Genomic DNA, 17,443 nt, shown 5'->3' on the forward strand with positions numbered 1-17,443 from the left:
AACAACTTAGTGTTGAATTTGCATTTCCAACTTGTGTAATCTTTATGTACAATGGCTGATGAGCACCGAGATGTTTTATCTATAATTTATCTTCATTATTTCTCTTCATATGACAAGGATTAAAAAGGATTTGCCAGTAGATTGTCGACTTGATTCATGATGATGACTGCTAGCTAAGACTTTGAAAGTAAGATGTTGACATGATCAGTCCAATCAAAGCTACTGTAGATAGAATGACATCAAATCACGTTATATCTGTGACCAATGAATGATTACCTTGAGCCTTCTTGGATGGGCACGTCTAATAACTCTATGGCAGGACCCAAAGGGCTGAAATTTTGGATGCCTACAGTTACTAAGGACATAAACTTTACAATGACTTAGTGTCCCCATGAGTGACAGAACACTGAGACAATCATGGCGCAATGCTCTTATTTTTTGCTGGCTTGCCCCACCACCACAGAAAGCACTGAGCTAGGAGGCTGAAACGCCTGCATTTTGGAGCTGCTTTACTCAAGAAAACAAAAAAGAGACCATGTTTGTATGCGGCTTTACTAATTCAATTCGATTTTTTATTGTTTTTACATTGTTTGCAAACTGATATGAGACACGTATTAATTCCAAATTAACAAGCAAAACAGGCAAGCCCCCCCCCCCAAAATAAATGGTATTATTTATTTTAACCTAAAAGTGGGGTGCTTGAAAGCCCCACCTGCCCTGAATGACGGGTCGCCACATAACCCATGGGGCAATTGGGACATTTGGAAATTGGACAAAAAAAATAGACTTTTCTTTCAAAAACAAGGACATTTCTAAGTGACCCCAAACTTTTGAACGGTAGTGTAGGTAAGGGTAAAGTGACTATGCACAGATAATAGCAACGACCTGGGGAAAATTACAGGGGAGATGAATGAGCCAATTGGAAGCTGGGGATGATTAGGTGGCCATGATGGTATGAAGGTCAGATTGGGAATTTAGCCAGGACACCAGGGTTAACACCCCTATTCTTACAATATGGGCTGTGGAATCTTTAGTGACTAGAGTCAGGAAACCGGTTTAACATCCCATCCGAAAAACAGCTGCCTACACAGGACAATATCCCCAATCACTGCCCTGAGGCATTGGGATATTTTTTTTTAGACCAGAGAAAAGGGAACCTGCTACTGGCCCTCCAACATCACTTCCAGCAGCATCTGTTCTCCCATCCAGGGACCAACCAGGACCAACCCTGCTTAGCTTCAGAGGCAAGCCAGCAGTGGGATGCAGGGGGGTATACTGCTGGCCCCTAAAAGAGGTGCACATATAAAGTACCTCTTGGTACATGCGTCGGCGAAGACCGGTGACTTTTCCAAAAAGGGGACACCATCTCAAGATCAAATGGCTGTTTATTAGTAACCGTCACAGTTGGGTTGTACAGTGTTAGTCTTGTAATGGGTTGTTTAGGGGTGCTACAGGGTTAATCTGTTCTCAGTGTATTAGTAACCGTCACAGTTGGGTTGTACAGTGTTAGTCTTGTAATGGGTTGTTTAGGGGTGCTACAGGGTTAATCTGTTCTCAGTGTCTACAGGGACAGTTTGTTCTTTCACCATTGGCTGAAGATCAGTGACCACTATTACATAGTTGCAGATGTGTCTAGACCCAAAACAGACCAGATAATACATACTAAGTTATGGTAGTAAAGTATACCGTACATACTGCAGCTCTGTTTCCTCAACAATATTACTGTAATAGTCAAAGCGGGGTGTGTTTGTTCCTAATGCATCTGTTCAGACGTTCTGAGTAAAAGAACTAGAAATCTTTTGCTAGTTTTCTTCCCGGCTGAAATGCAGATTTAACTTTTAAGTTTACAGAGTGTAAGAAAGAAAACATATTTTTCACTTCAGTCAATGTCTTCATTGTTTACTCATTCAGACAACTGTGTTCCGTATTTAGATAGGAGACGGATCACTCACTGTGACACATTGTGTCTGGCTAAAGGTAGCTTACAATACAAAGGTGACAACTGGCATTTATACAAATTAAAACAAAAGACAAGATGTTATACTAAACAATATTTTTCAGACATGAAAGATTACCATCCTACCCACTTTGGTAAACATATACCTGTGGTGTCATGATAACACAAACAGAGTTAAAGAACAATATTTCAACATTTAAAAAGTCAGCCTAGGCTGGATACTTTGCAAATTGTATTGCACTGTTTACCAGGAATAACATGCCTGTTAGAATGGCAACATAGTTAGACCTCATTGATGATGATGAACCTTTGAAATAGTGGACTGATCCTCATAAGTTCATATGGTCAATTTTTTAAAATTCTGTAAAGCCAACGATATTGGTTTCTTCCACTGTCAGTGTGTTAAAGCATCCAAATCCTTTCCTTGAAAGTACCATATATTTATATATTTCTGAAAGATGAATGGTTTTAACTTTTCTCTGAAGTCCTGTAGTTCATTCCTGGTTGAGTTGACGGGAGGGAAAAAACACAGTTGACTCTAATGTTGGCGAACATGGCCAGAAATCTTCAAAAACCGCCAGACAAACTCCACCAATCAGAATCCTTCCCAGTCCTGACTCCCAGCCATTTCCACCAATCCCGGGCTTTTCAGTCCATCCACAATTGGTTTGAGGGTAGTTTGCTGGCTCTTCAATCGGCTTGCCCATTGTCTTTCACCTGTCATTGTCTCTTACCTACAACAAAATGGTGGAGTTGGGGGTTTGCCCTCTTTTAGTCTACAGTGAAGTAAAATCCTGAAAAATAAATAGTCTGTTTGCATAGTCTGGAGGTGGTCACAGAGAGGAATGTATCCATAAAGGGAGACAGTCAAGTGGTATTGGATCACAGTGCAGAGCAGCACTTACCTAGGAGGAAGAGGCCAAAGACAATAGAATTGTCAGTAAAATAGCTTTCCCTCCAAAAATGTGACATTTGAATAACAGTTATGAACAGGATTTTCTGAGGGTGGAATCCTAATTTAATAAACGTAACAGTTTATTCTAACTATTATTATTATCAGTAGTATAAAACAGAATGACAAAACAGTTACACACACACTTGGCTAAAGTTAAGTCTGGCTCCACCTCACCTCTCTCGGGGGGGCCGTGTTGGGTTGTTGAGGAAGGACAGCTGGTGCTCCAGGCTGCAGACACGGAAGGCCAGGTAACAGGAAGACAGGATGAGGAGGATGATTCTGAAGTAATGGACAGTAAGGTTTGACATTAGGATGTACCAAGTGTGTGTGTACACTAGGTGGCAGTAAAACTGGATTGTTTTGTGATCATATCCATTTTAGAATATTAAATTAGGCCTTGTTCAGATTTTATTTCACAGATAAAATTCGGACCAAAAAATGTTGAGCATAATGCTGCCAATTAATGTATATTTATCCGACAACACAAGGTAAATATTGTAATTACTTCGCCACCATGGACTATTTATTGCCTTAACTCCCTTATCTTACCTCATTTGCACTCACTGTATATAGACTTTTTGTTTTCTTTTGTTCTACTGTATTATTGACTGTATGTTTTGTTTATTCCATGTGTAACTCTGTGTTGTTGCATGTGTCGAATTGCTATGCTTTATCTTGGCCAGGTCGCAGTTGCAAATGAGAACTTGTTCTCAACTAGCCTACCTGGTTAAATAAAATCAAATAAAACAATGATGGTCCTAATGATATGATTGTTGCTGTGAGGAAGCCAGTTGTGGGGCATGGAAATAGTTACAGTATGATGAAGAACTTGAGAAGCTGATATTCCATCGGGCCCAGCTCTGGAACAGGCTCTGTTAGTAGGATCTTCTCTGTCTCTAAGCCCCGGTCTACAACACACACACACACACACACACACACACACACACACACACACACACACATTAATATAGCCATCTAATAGACTACGTAGGTGATAGTGTATTGTTGCTTACAGATGCCATCAAATATATTGTGGTAAGTTGCAGGTGCCTACGGGGTAAAATGAGCCATTCAACCAGTTTTGAAAAGAAAACAAACCCTGAACATTCTGCTCCATTGCACTTCATTGTAAAGTGCAAAGACGCTAATATATATTTGACCACATCTGGCTGTGCAAAAGTATTGTATGTATGCAAGTGGGTCAAAGTTTTTATTTGATCAATCTACACTCAGGTTTTCCAACTCTTTTGCAACCCCAGACAGTTACGTCATAGCAAACACATCTTAAACAAATATGAAATATGGAAACCCGTCGTATATGTCATAGTAAAGCCTGCATACAGACGTCACAATTATGAGACAATAGTAGTGTTATGTACTTTATACATAACTGGGCAGTTTATTCTTGTCTCTTTCAGATCATCTAAATGTAGCCAACAGTAGGGTACAGCAGTAGGGTGCAGTTTGTAAGGTACAGCAGTAGGGTTCAGTAGGGCACAGTAGTAGGGTTCAGTAATAGGGTACAGTAGTAGAGTACAGTTTGTAAGGTACAGCAGTAGGGTTCAGTAGAGCACAGTAGTAGGGTACTGTAGGGCACAGTAGTATGGCTCAGTAGTAGGATACAGTAGTAGGGCACATTTGTAGGGTACAGTAGGGCACAGTAGTAGGGTACAGTAGCAGGGTACAGTAGGGTACAGTAGTAGGACACAGTAGCAGGGTTCAGTAGGGCACAGTAGCAGGGTACAGTAGTATGGTACAGTACACACACAGGACACAGTAGCGGGACACAGTAGCAAGACACAGTAGTAGGGTTCAGTAGGGTTCAGTAGGGCACAGTAGCAGGGTTCAGTTGTCATCCTTTGTGAAATTAAATACACGAAAAATAGGTTGTCCCTAGCCTGGTCCCAGATCTGCTTGTGTCGTCTTGCCAAACCCCTACGGTCATTCTCATGCCAAACAAGAGTTGGCTATAATACAGCATAAACCAATGTTGGTCCAGGCTAGGTTGTCCTCCCTTTTCACCTTCCAGAGGCTGGTCTGTCTGGAAGGAGGAGTCCACCGCAGTCAGGCTACCGGTGGAGCTACCCAGGAGGTCAGGGAGGGACGAGGACACGGACACCACCGAGGGTTTTCTCCTCCACTTCAGCACCGGAGGATACTCATCCACCCCCGGGAACTCATCCGCCACTGGGAACTCATCCTGGAGGTATAGAAAGGAAAGGGGGATACCTAGTCAGTTGTCCAACTGAAATGTGTCTTCCGCATTTAACCCAACCCTTCTAAATCAGAGATGTGTGAGGCATTATTGATCTGAATTGACCAAATCTTCAGGAAAGAAAGTGTTCCACTCTCTCAATGCTGCATAGTTTATCTACAGTAACAGTCAAAAGTTTGGACACACCTAGTCATTCAAGGTTTTTGATTTTTTTAAACTATTTCCTACATTTTAGAATAATAGTGAAGACATCAAAACTATGAAATAACACATAAGTGCTAAAAAAATCTAAATATATTTTAGATTCTTCAAAGTAGTCACCCTTTGCCTTAATGACAGCTTTGCATTCTCTCAACCAGCTTCATGAGGTAGTCACCTGGAATGCTTTTCCAACAGTCTTTTAGAAGTTCCCACATATGCTGAGCACTTGTTGGCTGCTTTTCCTTCACTCTGTGGTCCAACTCATCCCAAACCATCTCAATTGGGTTGAGGTCGGGGGATTGTGGAGGCCAGGTCATCTGATGCAGTACTCCATCACTCTACTTATTGGTCAAATAGCCCTTGCACAGCCTGGAGGTGTGTTGGGTTATTGTCCTGTTGAAAAACAAATGATAGTCCCACTAAGCGCAAATCAGATGGGATGGCGTATCATTGCAGAATGCTGTGATAGCCATGCTGGTTAAGTGTGTGTAACGTTCGGCGTCGGGTGATGAAGAAGCGGACCAAAACGCAGCTGGGAGCGAACACATGTTTATTCTTACACTGAATAAAACAGTCTGGGCAGTCTGGCCACTCCGGCAGTTCAGCGCAGTCTGGCCACTCCGGCAGTTCAGCGCAGTCTGGCCACTCCGGCAGTTCAGCGCAGTCTGGCCGCTCCGGCGACTGTTGACTGGCGGGCAGCTCCGACGACTGTTGACTGACGGGCAGCTCCGACGACTGTTGACTGACGGGCAGCTCCGACGACTGTTGACTGGCGGGCAGCTCCGACGACTGTTGACTGGCGGGCAGCTCCGACGACTGTTGACTGGCGGGCAGCTCCGACGACTGTTGACTGGCGGGCAGCTCCTGCCCCGTCAAACAGCCCTTGTGCCCCCCCCTAAAAAATTATTGGGGATGCCTCTCGGTCTCCCTAAACTCTTCCATCGCCCTGGAAATGCTCCTCCTTAACTCGGCCCATGTCCATCCTTCCTCTTCGTTCCTCTGCTGCTTGGTCCTGGTTTGGTGGGTTGTTCTGTAACGTTCGGCGTCGGGTGATGAAGAAGCGGACCAAAACGCAGCTGGGAGCGAACACATGTTTATTCTTACACTGAATAAAACACGTACACAAAACCAAGAAAATGCCTGATCATTAACTGCTCAACAAAAAGAGACAACAACCCACAAACATCGTGGGGGGAAAGGAACTTAAATGTGATTCCCAATCAGACATAACTAGCGACAGCTGTCTGATTGGAAATCACCCCCGAGCCCAACATAGAAATAAACCACAAAGAAAGGCTATAACAAAACATAGAAAATAAACCATAGAAATACCACACCCTGACCAAAATAGCAGAGTTCCCCTGGTCAGGGCGTGACAGTGTGCTTTGAATTCTAAATAACTCACCAGTGTCACCAGCAAAGCACCCCCACACCATCACACATCCATGCTTCACAGTCGGAACCACACATGTGGAGATCATCCGTTCACCTACTCTGCGTCTTACAAAGACACGGCGGTTGGAACCAAAAATCTCAAATTTGGACTCATCAGACCAAATTACAGATTTCCACCGGTCTAATGTCAATTGCTCGTGTTTCTTGGCCCAAGCAAGTCTCTTCTTCTTATTGGTGTCCTTTAGTAGTGGTTTCTTTGCAGCAATTTGACCATGAAGGCCTGATTCACACCGTCTCCTCTGAACAGTTGATGTTGAGATGCGTCTGTTACTTGAACTCTGTGAGGTGCAATCTGTGGTGCAGTTAATTGCTGATTTCTGAGGCTGGTAACTAATGAAGTTATCCTCTACAGCAGAGGTAACTCTGGGTCTTCCTTTCCTGTGGCGGTCCTCATGAGAGACAGTTTCATCATAGCGCTTGATGGTTTTTGCGACTGCACTTGAAGAAAGATTAAAAGTTCTTGAAATTTTCCAGATTGACTGACCTTCATGTCTTAAAGTAATGATGGACTGTCGTTTCTCTTTGCTTATTTGAGATGTTCTTGCCACAATATGGACTTGGTCTTTTACCAAATAGGGCTATCTTCTGTATACCACCCCTACCTTCTCACAACACAACTGATTGGCTCAAACGCATTAAGGAAAGAAATTCCACAAATGAACTTTTAGCAAGGCACACCTGTTAATTGAAATGCATTCCAGGTGACTACCTCATGAAGCTGGTTGAGAGAATGCCAAGAGTGTGCAAAGCAGTCATCAAGGCAAAAGGGTGGCTACTTTGAAGAATCTCAAATATATTCTGATTTAAAACTTTTTGGTTACTACATGATTTCATATGTTATTTCATATTTTTGATGTTTTGACTATTATTCTACAATGTAGAAAATAGTAAAAATAAAGAAAAACCCTTGAATGAGTAAGTGTTCTAAAACCTTTGACTGGTACTGAACATACCTATATCCATCCATCCATAATCAATCTATGACATATGAACTAGACATTATTAATACATATTACGTTCATATTTTACGAAAGTCAACTGTCATACAAGATGGCTGCATCGTGTGGGCCCACTCAGGAGAATAGTCATTGAGACAGAGTAAGAGTCAGACAACAATGAACCAAATATTGATTACTTCCATTTTTTCCCAGGAAGTCATTGATAAGGTCATTGTTGAAGGTCACAGAGGGGCATGGCCATGGCAGACTTGGGTCAGCCTACTCTTACACATATCTAGAGACAAGGTTACATATGGATATTGATTCATAACAAATACAGTACATACACTTTAGAAAAACATTAATGATTTATTATGATTACTCATTATTAGACTAATAGGGTAGCAGTAGGGCGCAGCAGTAGGACAGCGGGTGGAACACAGCAGTAGGACACAGCAGTAGGACAGCAGGTGGAACACAAAAGTAGGACACAGTAGTAGGAGAGAAGGGTGGAACACAGCAGTAGGACACAGCAGTAGGACAGCAGGTGGAACACCAAAGTAGGACACAGTAGTAGGACAGAAGGGTGGAACATAGCAGTAGGATACAGCAGTAGGACACACACATCCTTTCTGTTTTGGTTTTCATTGTAACAGCTGCATTCGAATGACTGCAATTACAGACTCAGATTGTAGATAGTACAGCTTTATAGCTTGTGAGTCAGCTTGATATTCAGACCGGCGATTTCCTTGTTAACCACAACAGACTTCTGATCTTAACCACGGGCTAATAGATGTTATTTCAGTAGAGAATCAATTTGACACAAAGCACAGCACTGCTAATGGTTCTGTGTTTAGTGGAGGAGCAGCAACACAAGGAAAAACAGAATGTCTTATAGGTTATGACACAGACGTTACCCCAAACACGTCTTATAGGTTATGACACAGACGTTACCCCAAACACGTCTTATAGGTTATGACACAGACGTTACCCCAAACACGTCTTATAGGTTATGACACAGACGTTACCTCAAACACGTCTTATAGGTTATGACACAGACGTTACCCCAAACACGTCTTATAGGTTATGACACAGACGTTACCCCAAACACGTCTTATAGGTTATGACACAGACGTTACCCCAAACACGTCTTATAGGTTATGACACAGACGTTACCCCAAACACGTCTTATAGGTTATGACACAGATGTTACCCCAAACACGTCTTATAGGTTATGACACAGACGTTACCCCAATAATGGAGATTCTGAAACTATCGTTATCTTTTGTAATACTGTAGTTCCTGCGTTATTCATCACAAGTCATCAGCTAAGACATCAGCTACGACATCAGCTACGACATCAGCTACGACATCAGCTACGACATCAGCTACGACATCAGCTACGACATCAGCTACGACATCAGCTACGACATCAGCTACGACATGAGCTACGACATGAGCTACGACATGAGCTAAGACATGAGCTAAGACATGAGCTAAGACATTAACTAAGACATTAACTAAGACATTAACTAAGACATTAACTACGACATTAACTACGACATTAACTACGACATTAGCTAAGACATTAACTAAGACATTAGCTAAGATATTAACTAAGACATTAGCTAAGACATTAGCTAAGACATTAGCTAAGATATTAACTAAGACATTACCTAAGACATTAGCTAAGATATTAACTAAGTCATTAGCTAAGACATTAGCTAAGACATTAGCTAAGATATTAACTAAGACATTAACTAAGACATTAGCTAAGATATTAACTAAGTCATTAGCTAAGACATTAGCTAAGATATTAACTAAGACATTAACTAAGCAGTTAACTAAGCAGTTAACTAAGACATTAAATAATACATTAACTAAATCCAGAAATGAAGTAGACTAGAGATAGGCAACTTTGATGGGGGTGGGGGCCACATAAAATCTGAATTCATCATAAAGGGCCGCAGTTGCTCCCCGCCGACATAATACATAACATTGTTAGACAATTACAGCTGAAGGACAGAACTACATAAAATGATATAATATATCATTAATAGACAGGTACAGAACTACATACATCTAAAATAAGAATACACACTTTCATATTCTTATGCCTTAGCAATCCATGCAACATGTACTCATAATAACGTCTACACTGCAGTGATCCATTTTATTGCAGTTGCTTACTGTTACAATTGGAAATCCTGATCCTAATCTCGCAGAACCAGTTGTTCTGTAAACACTAGCGAGATTCTCACATCATTAGGAACCACCCGTGTCCTTGATTCTCCCATTTGACGTCAGTACTGTTCATAATAATAATGTGATTCATGTTGTACTTGTGTACATTATGGTTGGTCAATACTCTAACCAATAAGAGACATGGATCAGTCTGGAGTTGGTCAATGTTCTAACCAATAAGAGACATGGATCAGTCTGGAGTTGGTCAATGTTCTAACCAATAAGAGACAGGGATCAGTCTGGAGTGAGGGGCTAGAGTCCAAAGCTTACTTACCAGAGATAAGGTATGGGGAACCTCCATGTAGTGTTTCAAGCTCAGACTCTTCCCATTGACCTGGAGAGGGAACGATGAGATATGGGAAATATTCAGTACACTATTTTTAAGGCCAATAGACCTGTTGATGTGGGAGTGAGCTGGTTCAGTGGTAGATGTGTGTGTGTGGTGTGTGTGTGTTCTCTGACCTGGAGGTGTGTGTGTAGTGATAGCCAGTGTGTGTGTGTGTGTGTGTGTGTGTGTGTGTGTGTGTGTGTGTGTGTGTAGTGGTAGCCAGTGTGTGTGGTTGTGTGAGTGTGTGTGTGTTCTCTGACCTGGAGGTGTGTGCAGATCCTCCGGAGCACGTCATACACACTGTCCCTGGACAGCAGAGACACAAAGACATACTGCAGGATGGACGGACAGGGGGAGAGAGAGAGAGAGCGAGGGAGAGAGTGAGGGAGAGAAAGAGCATTAGCCAATTCAAATGTGAATGAAAGCATATCAAATCAAATCAAAATCAAATCAAATTTATTTATATAGCCCTTCGTATATCAGCTGAAATCTCAAAGTGCTGTACAGAAACACAGCCTAAAACCCCAAACAGCAAGCAATGCATGTGAAAGAAGCACGGTGGCTAGGAAAAGCTCCCTAGGAAAAACTCCCTAGAAAGGCCAAAAACCTAGGAAGAAACCTAGAGAGGATACATACATACACGTACGCTCACACTCATGCATGCACACATGTATTAAGCATTTCATCATGTGCTCATAAAACCGATGTCAGGAAGATTTATAAGATCCATTAGGACATCAACTCATTACCAGGAATGCAATTTTTTCTAAATAGTTATTGTGAACAGTAACTCAATCTACCACGGTTTATATTTGACAGATTACGGCTTAATCTAGTAAATTGACATAGGATATTTCAATAGTGATATTCCATTCCTTTTACATGGTGTCTGTACTGTACCTCTACTGAAAACACCACTCTTTCATAAATCATTTTCAATGAGAGTGTATGAATCCTTAAATCACTTACCAGACAATAGACAGTCATAAAATATAAGAAATTAAAGATTTGTATTTGTATATATTATGGATCCCCATTTGCTGCTACTCTTCCTGGGGTCCAGCAAAATTAAGGCAGTTATCCAATTTTAAAAACATTACAATATATTCACAACAGATTTCACAACACATTAAGATTACAGAGCAATAAGAAACATTTTCCAGACATTTACTCCAATGTAAAGGAGCAGGCAGGCAGGTGAACCGTTCTCTCCCACACACTGGAGAGGAACCAAGAAGGGACACTACCAAAATAGACTGCGACCTTGACACCCTTTCAGTGTTACCGAACCATGCGCTGACTTGCATTAGCTTAGCATGTTAGCATGAGGTGTTGTTTATTTTCCATCTACCTGTGGTTGGTGGAAAGAACGTGGTGTGGCGCTAATGCCAGTTAGCTGTGTTTCCATTCACTGTGCCCAGAGGCGCTAAGAGGCTAACGCTCACCTTCTGACTGGTATCTGTGGTGATGGCTAGGCCGTTGGGCACCAGACCTGCTGTTTTGTGCTTCTTTACCAGCCTCACAGAGACCACGGGGATAGCAACCTTTGATGGGGGAAAGAGGTGGGAAAAAAGAGGACACAATATTATACCTTGTAGAAAGGGGGACTAACTGGACCAGACGCGGGGGGCATACTGGACCAGACGCGGGGGGCATACTGGACCAGACGCGGGGGGCATAGTGGACCAGACGCGGGGGACTAACTGGACCAGAGAGGGGGACTAACTGGACCAGAGAGAATGACTAACTGGACCAGACATACTGGGCCAGACGCAGGGGGGACATACTGGGCCAGACGCGGGGGGGGACATACTGGGCCAGACGCGGGGACGACATACTGGGCCAGACGCGGGGGGACGACATACTGGGCCAGACGCGGGGGGACGACATACTGGGCCAGACGCGGGGGGACGACATACTGGGCCAGACGCGGGGGGGACGACATACTGGGCCAGACGCGGGGGGACGACATACTGGGCCAGACGCGGGGGGACGACATACTGGGCCAGACGCGGGGGGACGACATACTGGGCCAGACGCGGGGGGACGACATACTGGGCCAGACGCGGGGGGACGACATACTGGGCCAGACGCGGGGGGACGACATACTGGGCCAGACGCGGGGGGACGACATACTGGGCCAGACACGGGGGGACGACATACTGGGCCAGACACGGGGGGACGACATACTGGGCCAGACACGGGGGGACGACATACTGGGCCAGACACGGGGGGACGACATACTGGGCCAGACACGGGGGGACATACTGGGCCAGACACGGGGGGACATACTGGGCCAGACACGGGGGGACATACTGGGCCAGACACGGGGGGACATACTGGGCCAGACACGGGGGGACATACTGGGCCAGACACGGGGGGACATACTGGGCCAGACACAGGGGGACATACTGGGCCAGACACAGGGGGACATACTGGGCCAGACACAGGGGGACATACTGGGCCAGACACAGGGGGACATACTGGGCCAGACACAGGGGGACATACTGGGCCAGACACAGGGGGACATACTGGGCCAGACACAGGGGGACATACTGGGCCAGACACACTCTGACTAATCAGCTTATTGCAGGCCAGAGAGCCACAGACAGGTGCCGGGTCTTAATTTGATCACTCTTTTGTTGCTGAGAATTTTCCTGCACTGCAGATGAGCTTCACGATTTACATAAATTCACTGAAAACCTGCACGCACGCACACACACTTTGATTTGATTGGGCGCACATGATTTGCTCATGGACATCGGCTGCCTGGCTAGCAGCTCCGTCGGCTGCCTGGCTAGCAGCTCCGTCGGCTGCCTGGCTAGCAGCTCCGTCGGCTGCCTGGCTAACAGCTCCGTCGGCTGCCTGACTAACAGCTCCGTCGGCTGCCTGACTAACAGCTCTTTCTGCTGCCTGACTAACAGCTCTACCGGCTGCCTGACTAACAGCTCCATCGGCTGCCTGACTAACAGCTCCATCGGCTGCCTGACTAACAGCTCCATCGGCTGCCTGACTAACAGCCCTATCGGCTGCCTGACTAACAGCTCTATCGGCTGCCTGACTAACAGCTCTATCGGCTGCCTGACTAACAGCTCTATCGGCTGCCTGACTAACAGCTCTATCAGCTGCCTGACTAACAGCTCTATCAGCTGCCTGAATAACAGCTCCCAGCACATTGTTCCAATTGGAAGTGGGGTTGAAGGTGAGTAGTGACATAGTTGGCCTTGGAAGTCTCAGCCTACTTCTCCTGCATTCCTGTCTATTTCCCTCTCTCTGTCCATCTAGATATCGAGGGTCCTGCAGTCCGGTCTACTTCTGTCTGTCTGTCCATCTAGATATCGAGGGTCCTGCAGTCCTGTCTACTTCTCTCTGTCTGTCCATCTAGATATCGAGGGTCCTGCAGTCCTGTCTACTTCTCTCTGTCTGTCCATCTAGATATCGAGGGTCCTGCAGTCCTGTCTACTTCTCTCTGTCTGTCCATCTAGATATCGAGGGTCCTGCAGTCCGGTCTACTTCTGTCTGTCCATCGAGGGTCCTGCATTCCTGTCTACTTCTCTCCGTCTGTCCATCTAGATATCGAGGGTCCTGCAGTCCGGTCTACTTCTGTCTGTCTGTCCATCTAGATATCGAGGGTCCTGCAGTCCTGTCTACTTCTCTCTGTCTGTCCATCTAGATATCGAGGGTCCTGCAGTCCTGTCTACTTCTCTCTGTCTGTCCATCTAGATATCGAGGGTCCTGCGGTCCTGTCTACTTCTCTCTGTCTGTCCATCTAGATATTGAGGGTCCTGTGTGGCTCAAGTTGGTATTAGTGTGGTGCTAGCAATGTCAGGGTTGTGGGTTTGTTCCAGCTGGGGTCATACATTCTAAGATGTATGCACTCAGATAAAAGTGTCATATATTATTCATTATTGACGATCTGTCTATTATCTGCCAGGCCTTGACTTACCTTGATGTCCTTGCCAAAGAGGTTGGCATAGAAACACAGCCAGTTTCTGGAGATATAAAGACGGCCTTGCAGCAGGATGTCTCGGAGCAGAGCGCAGGAGTATACTGAGGGAGAGGAGACATAAACAGGTTAAAAGTAGCTGCTAACTCAAGACAAGGACATTGCTAACACTGTTTGTAGCTTCTCACAAAAAATGTATGCACACATGACTAAGTGGCTTTGGGTAAAAGCGTTTGCTAAACGGCATATATTATATATAATTATAGCTCATGTGTCTTTGACTTGGCCTATAGAGGCTTCTAAAATAGGTTCATAGGCATTGAATAAAGTAACTGGTACGTACATATCAGTTAAACAGATCAAAACTGTATTTACCATCATCACTTTACCCCTAGTCTAAAATAGAACAGGGCTGGGTTTCCCAAAAGCATTGTAGCACTATGGTCATCTTAATTCCATTGAATCTAAATGGACGAAAGTTGATCTTAGTGCTACGAAGCTTTTGGGAAACCCAACCCTGACCTAATCTGCATAACCTGACCTCAAACTATACAACTTCCTGTTCAGGGCCTGAGGGCTGGTTACCCTTACCCGAAACCATTACCAGAAATCCTTTCCAGAAACTCAAAAAGATGGTTTCAAACACACTGAGTAGCACATAGAGTTCCAAAACCAAAACTAAAATGACTAAAACTCATACAGTATGTGGGGACAGAAACATAAGAGAAAGTATATACTTATTGTAGACAACATTTGACAGTGAAAGTACTTCTACTAATAATAGTAATTAGGGCTGGAACGATACCAGTATTGCGATACTCATAGTATCATGGCAAGGGAACAAAACACAAAGTGGATTTCATTTCTTTAGGAAAACAGCCCTGATGTTGGAAACAAACATCATTATGTTGTCATTCAGAGTCACATTTATTTATTTTCTATCTATAGCTCACAATATTTTACATACAGCAGGTTTTTAAAGGACTGAAGAGTTAAGTGTGTTTCTTGTTTTCATTTTTGCCATGGGAAAAAATAGATGCTTCCGTAGCTAGTAAGTTAGCTAACGGTACATAAACACAGCATATGGAGCTAATAGGGCGATAGCCTGAAGTCAATGCACAGCATATAGACAGTGAGCTACAGACATGCTACAGTCACTAGCATGTTAACCTAAATAAACATACATCATACAGAGATACTACAACAGATATTAGCATGTAGCATTGTTGTTGACAGTACCTTTCATTAGGATCTCATCCTTCGGAACGCACTGGAAGAGTTTGTGGTACTGCGAGTTGTACTTGCTGACAGTCTGAGCAGAGGGACAGGGCAGAGTCATGAGCAGTTCCTTGGCTGGCCTCCCTCCCACCGTCACCGGCAAACCGGCAGCCGCCCTCTCTCTCAGAGGACGAGAGCTCTGCTGCACCAGACTCAGCATGCTGGAGCCGCACACACAGCCGCACACACACACACACACAGACGGCGTGGCGGACCCCACTGCAAGACGCAGACTGTCCTCCAACTCGTCAGATGTCAACCGGTGTCCTTTGTGCAGGTTTGAGGGGGCAGTACTCCGTTAGACACACACACACACACACACACACCACTACGACACAGTGTGCACCTCAGACCATCACTGAGCCCTTTCTCTTTTTCTCTCACCCTTCAACACTGGTCTGAAACCCGACCACACACACTCTCATACACTGCCCTTCTCAGCCACAGACACCCTGAGTCCTCCCTTCCTGCCTCTCTCTTGCTGCCTCTCTCTCTTGCTGTTTCAACACGACAGTGCACAGTGACTCCCCCCTATGCTCACACCATGCCAGCCCAACCCATGCTGCCGCCTCCTTACCCTCCTATCCTTGTCTTGATAACAGCTTGCTGGCCACAGGCACCACCCCCTCCCTCCCGCCCTCCCTCCCTCCCTCCTCTCTCACCAAGCACATGAGACAGTCAGAACTGTCACCCCTGTTAATATCTGCAGCCAGCTGGTGTGACTGTGGGGCTCAGCAGCTCTACTTAATATTCCCCTTTGGGAGACATGGAGATAATAATCGCAGCTACGGTACAGTTCCTTTAATCTGGCATGATGGCCTGCTGATCTCGCCAAAAGAGAGTGGGTTTGAGTTAATGGATGACCTCCTCACCTATTGAATAACCGTTGAGTTCTGAGCCTGAAGAATACAATCAAATCACCGGTACTACATCTTAATGGCTGGAGATAATCAGTTGTTGGGGCTGGATTAGCGAGGTGGGATGTTTAATAGAGTCTCAAGGCTACTATCAAACCTTGATCTGTCTAAGTCTATAGACAGATCTAATACATGTTTGTATTTCAGGATCGCAATCAGTCAGTGCATATTAATTGTGCATAAAAAGGTCAAATGAACTTTATTCCAGAATGTGCAGTACATATGAGAGGTAAGGGTCAACCAATATAAAGTGTAGAATTTAACTCTGATAGGAAATAGACAATTGACTTGGCCTGCATCCAACTCGGCTGTAATTGGCTTATCTTTGTTAGGCAAGATGCAAAATCAATAAGGTACAGACATGATCTATAATACATTAGAAAGGAAACCTGCTACTCACCGAACCCCTGTAGCATTTCTTCACATCTTCATATGATAGGTCGTCAATCAACCTGTGAAGGAAATGAAGAAGGAAATGGTGTGAAAATAAGACATCTTCTAGTGTTTTAATATATCAGGCCAGTGACTGTTTGTTTAGAGACATAGACTCAACTAAACACTATCGTGAATATCATGGTGATGTAGCTTTTCCACTGGTCCACAGGGATTATATTGATCTCATTAACACCTATTGGATCATTTGTTTGATCTTAATCTTGTTGGAGAATAGTGAGACATTTCAACTATAATCTGATCCAACTGTAATCTGTGAACTCTGACCTCAGCATCAAATCAAACAGTAGTAGTGTATATTTGTCTGCTGTTTATGACAGTAATGTCGGCATGGTTCAGGGTCGGCTACCAGACAAACATGTGCAGGACTGTAGAGAAGGGAAGCAGACGTGACAGCAGACAAATGGTATCTCACTCAATCAAACAGAAACAAACACTACGCGACCACACAAACACGACCATACATAAAGGGAGGTGAATGTGCTTTAATAAAACTGGGCTGACTAGTTACATTATGGAAACTCAGTGCCCCCCCCACCCCCCCGACACACACTCT

The 17,443-nt window shown here is 44.3% G+C and overlaps 1 protein-coding gene across 5 annotated transcripts in view; it reads right to left on the reverse strand.

The window, feature by feature from the left end:
• Window positions 1–1,367: 1,367 nt before the first annotated feature.
• LOC115203516 (GRAM domain-containing protein 2A) overlaps window positions 1,368–17,443 on the reverse strand; it is a 29,993-nt gene continuing 13,917 nt past the window's right edge. For 2 of the 5 annotated variants that reach the window (XM_029768268.1, XM_029768273.1), the window contains exons 3-12: window positions 16,835–16,886; window positions 15,479–15,551; window positions 14,240–14,343; window positions 11,739–11,837; window positions 10,554–10,625; window positions 10,240–10,299; window positions 4,935–5,112; window positions 3,727–3,820; window positions 3,087–3,191; window positions 1,368–2,751 (exon numbers count right to left, since the gene is read on the reverse strand). In XM_029768268.1, coding sequence (XP_029624128.1) covers window positions 2,688–2,751; window positions 3,087–3,191; window positions 3,727–3,820; window positions 4,935–5,112; window positions 10,240–10,299; window positions 10,554–10,625; window positions 11,739–11,837; window positions 14,240–14,343; window positions 15,479–15,551; window positions 16,835–16,886 — 901 coding nt within the window. In that variant the 3' untranslated portion in view covers window positions 1,368–2,687. Of the gene's footprint in view, window positions 2,863–3,086; window positions 3,192–3,726; window positions 3,821–4,934; window positions 5,113–10,239; window positions 10,300–10,553; window positions 10,626–11,738; window positions 11,838–14,239; window positions 14,344–15,478; window positions 15,785–16,834; window positions 16,887–17,443 lie in introns of all 5 variants that reach the window. The other 3 variants (XM_029768272.1, XM_029768271.1, XM_029768270.1) reach the window with 3 other exon arrangements.

This window comes from Salmo trutta, chromosome 12 (genome assembly GCF_901001165.1).
Source record: "Salmo trutta chromosome 12, fSalTru1.1, whole genome shotgun sequence".
NCBI lineage: Eukaryota > Metazoa > Chordata > Actinopteri > Salmoniformes > Salmonidae > Salmo > Salmo trutta.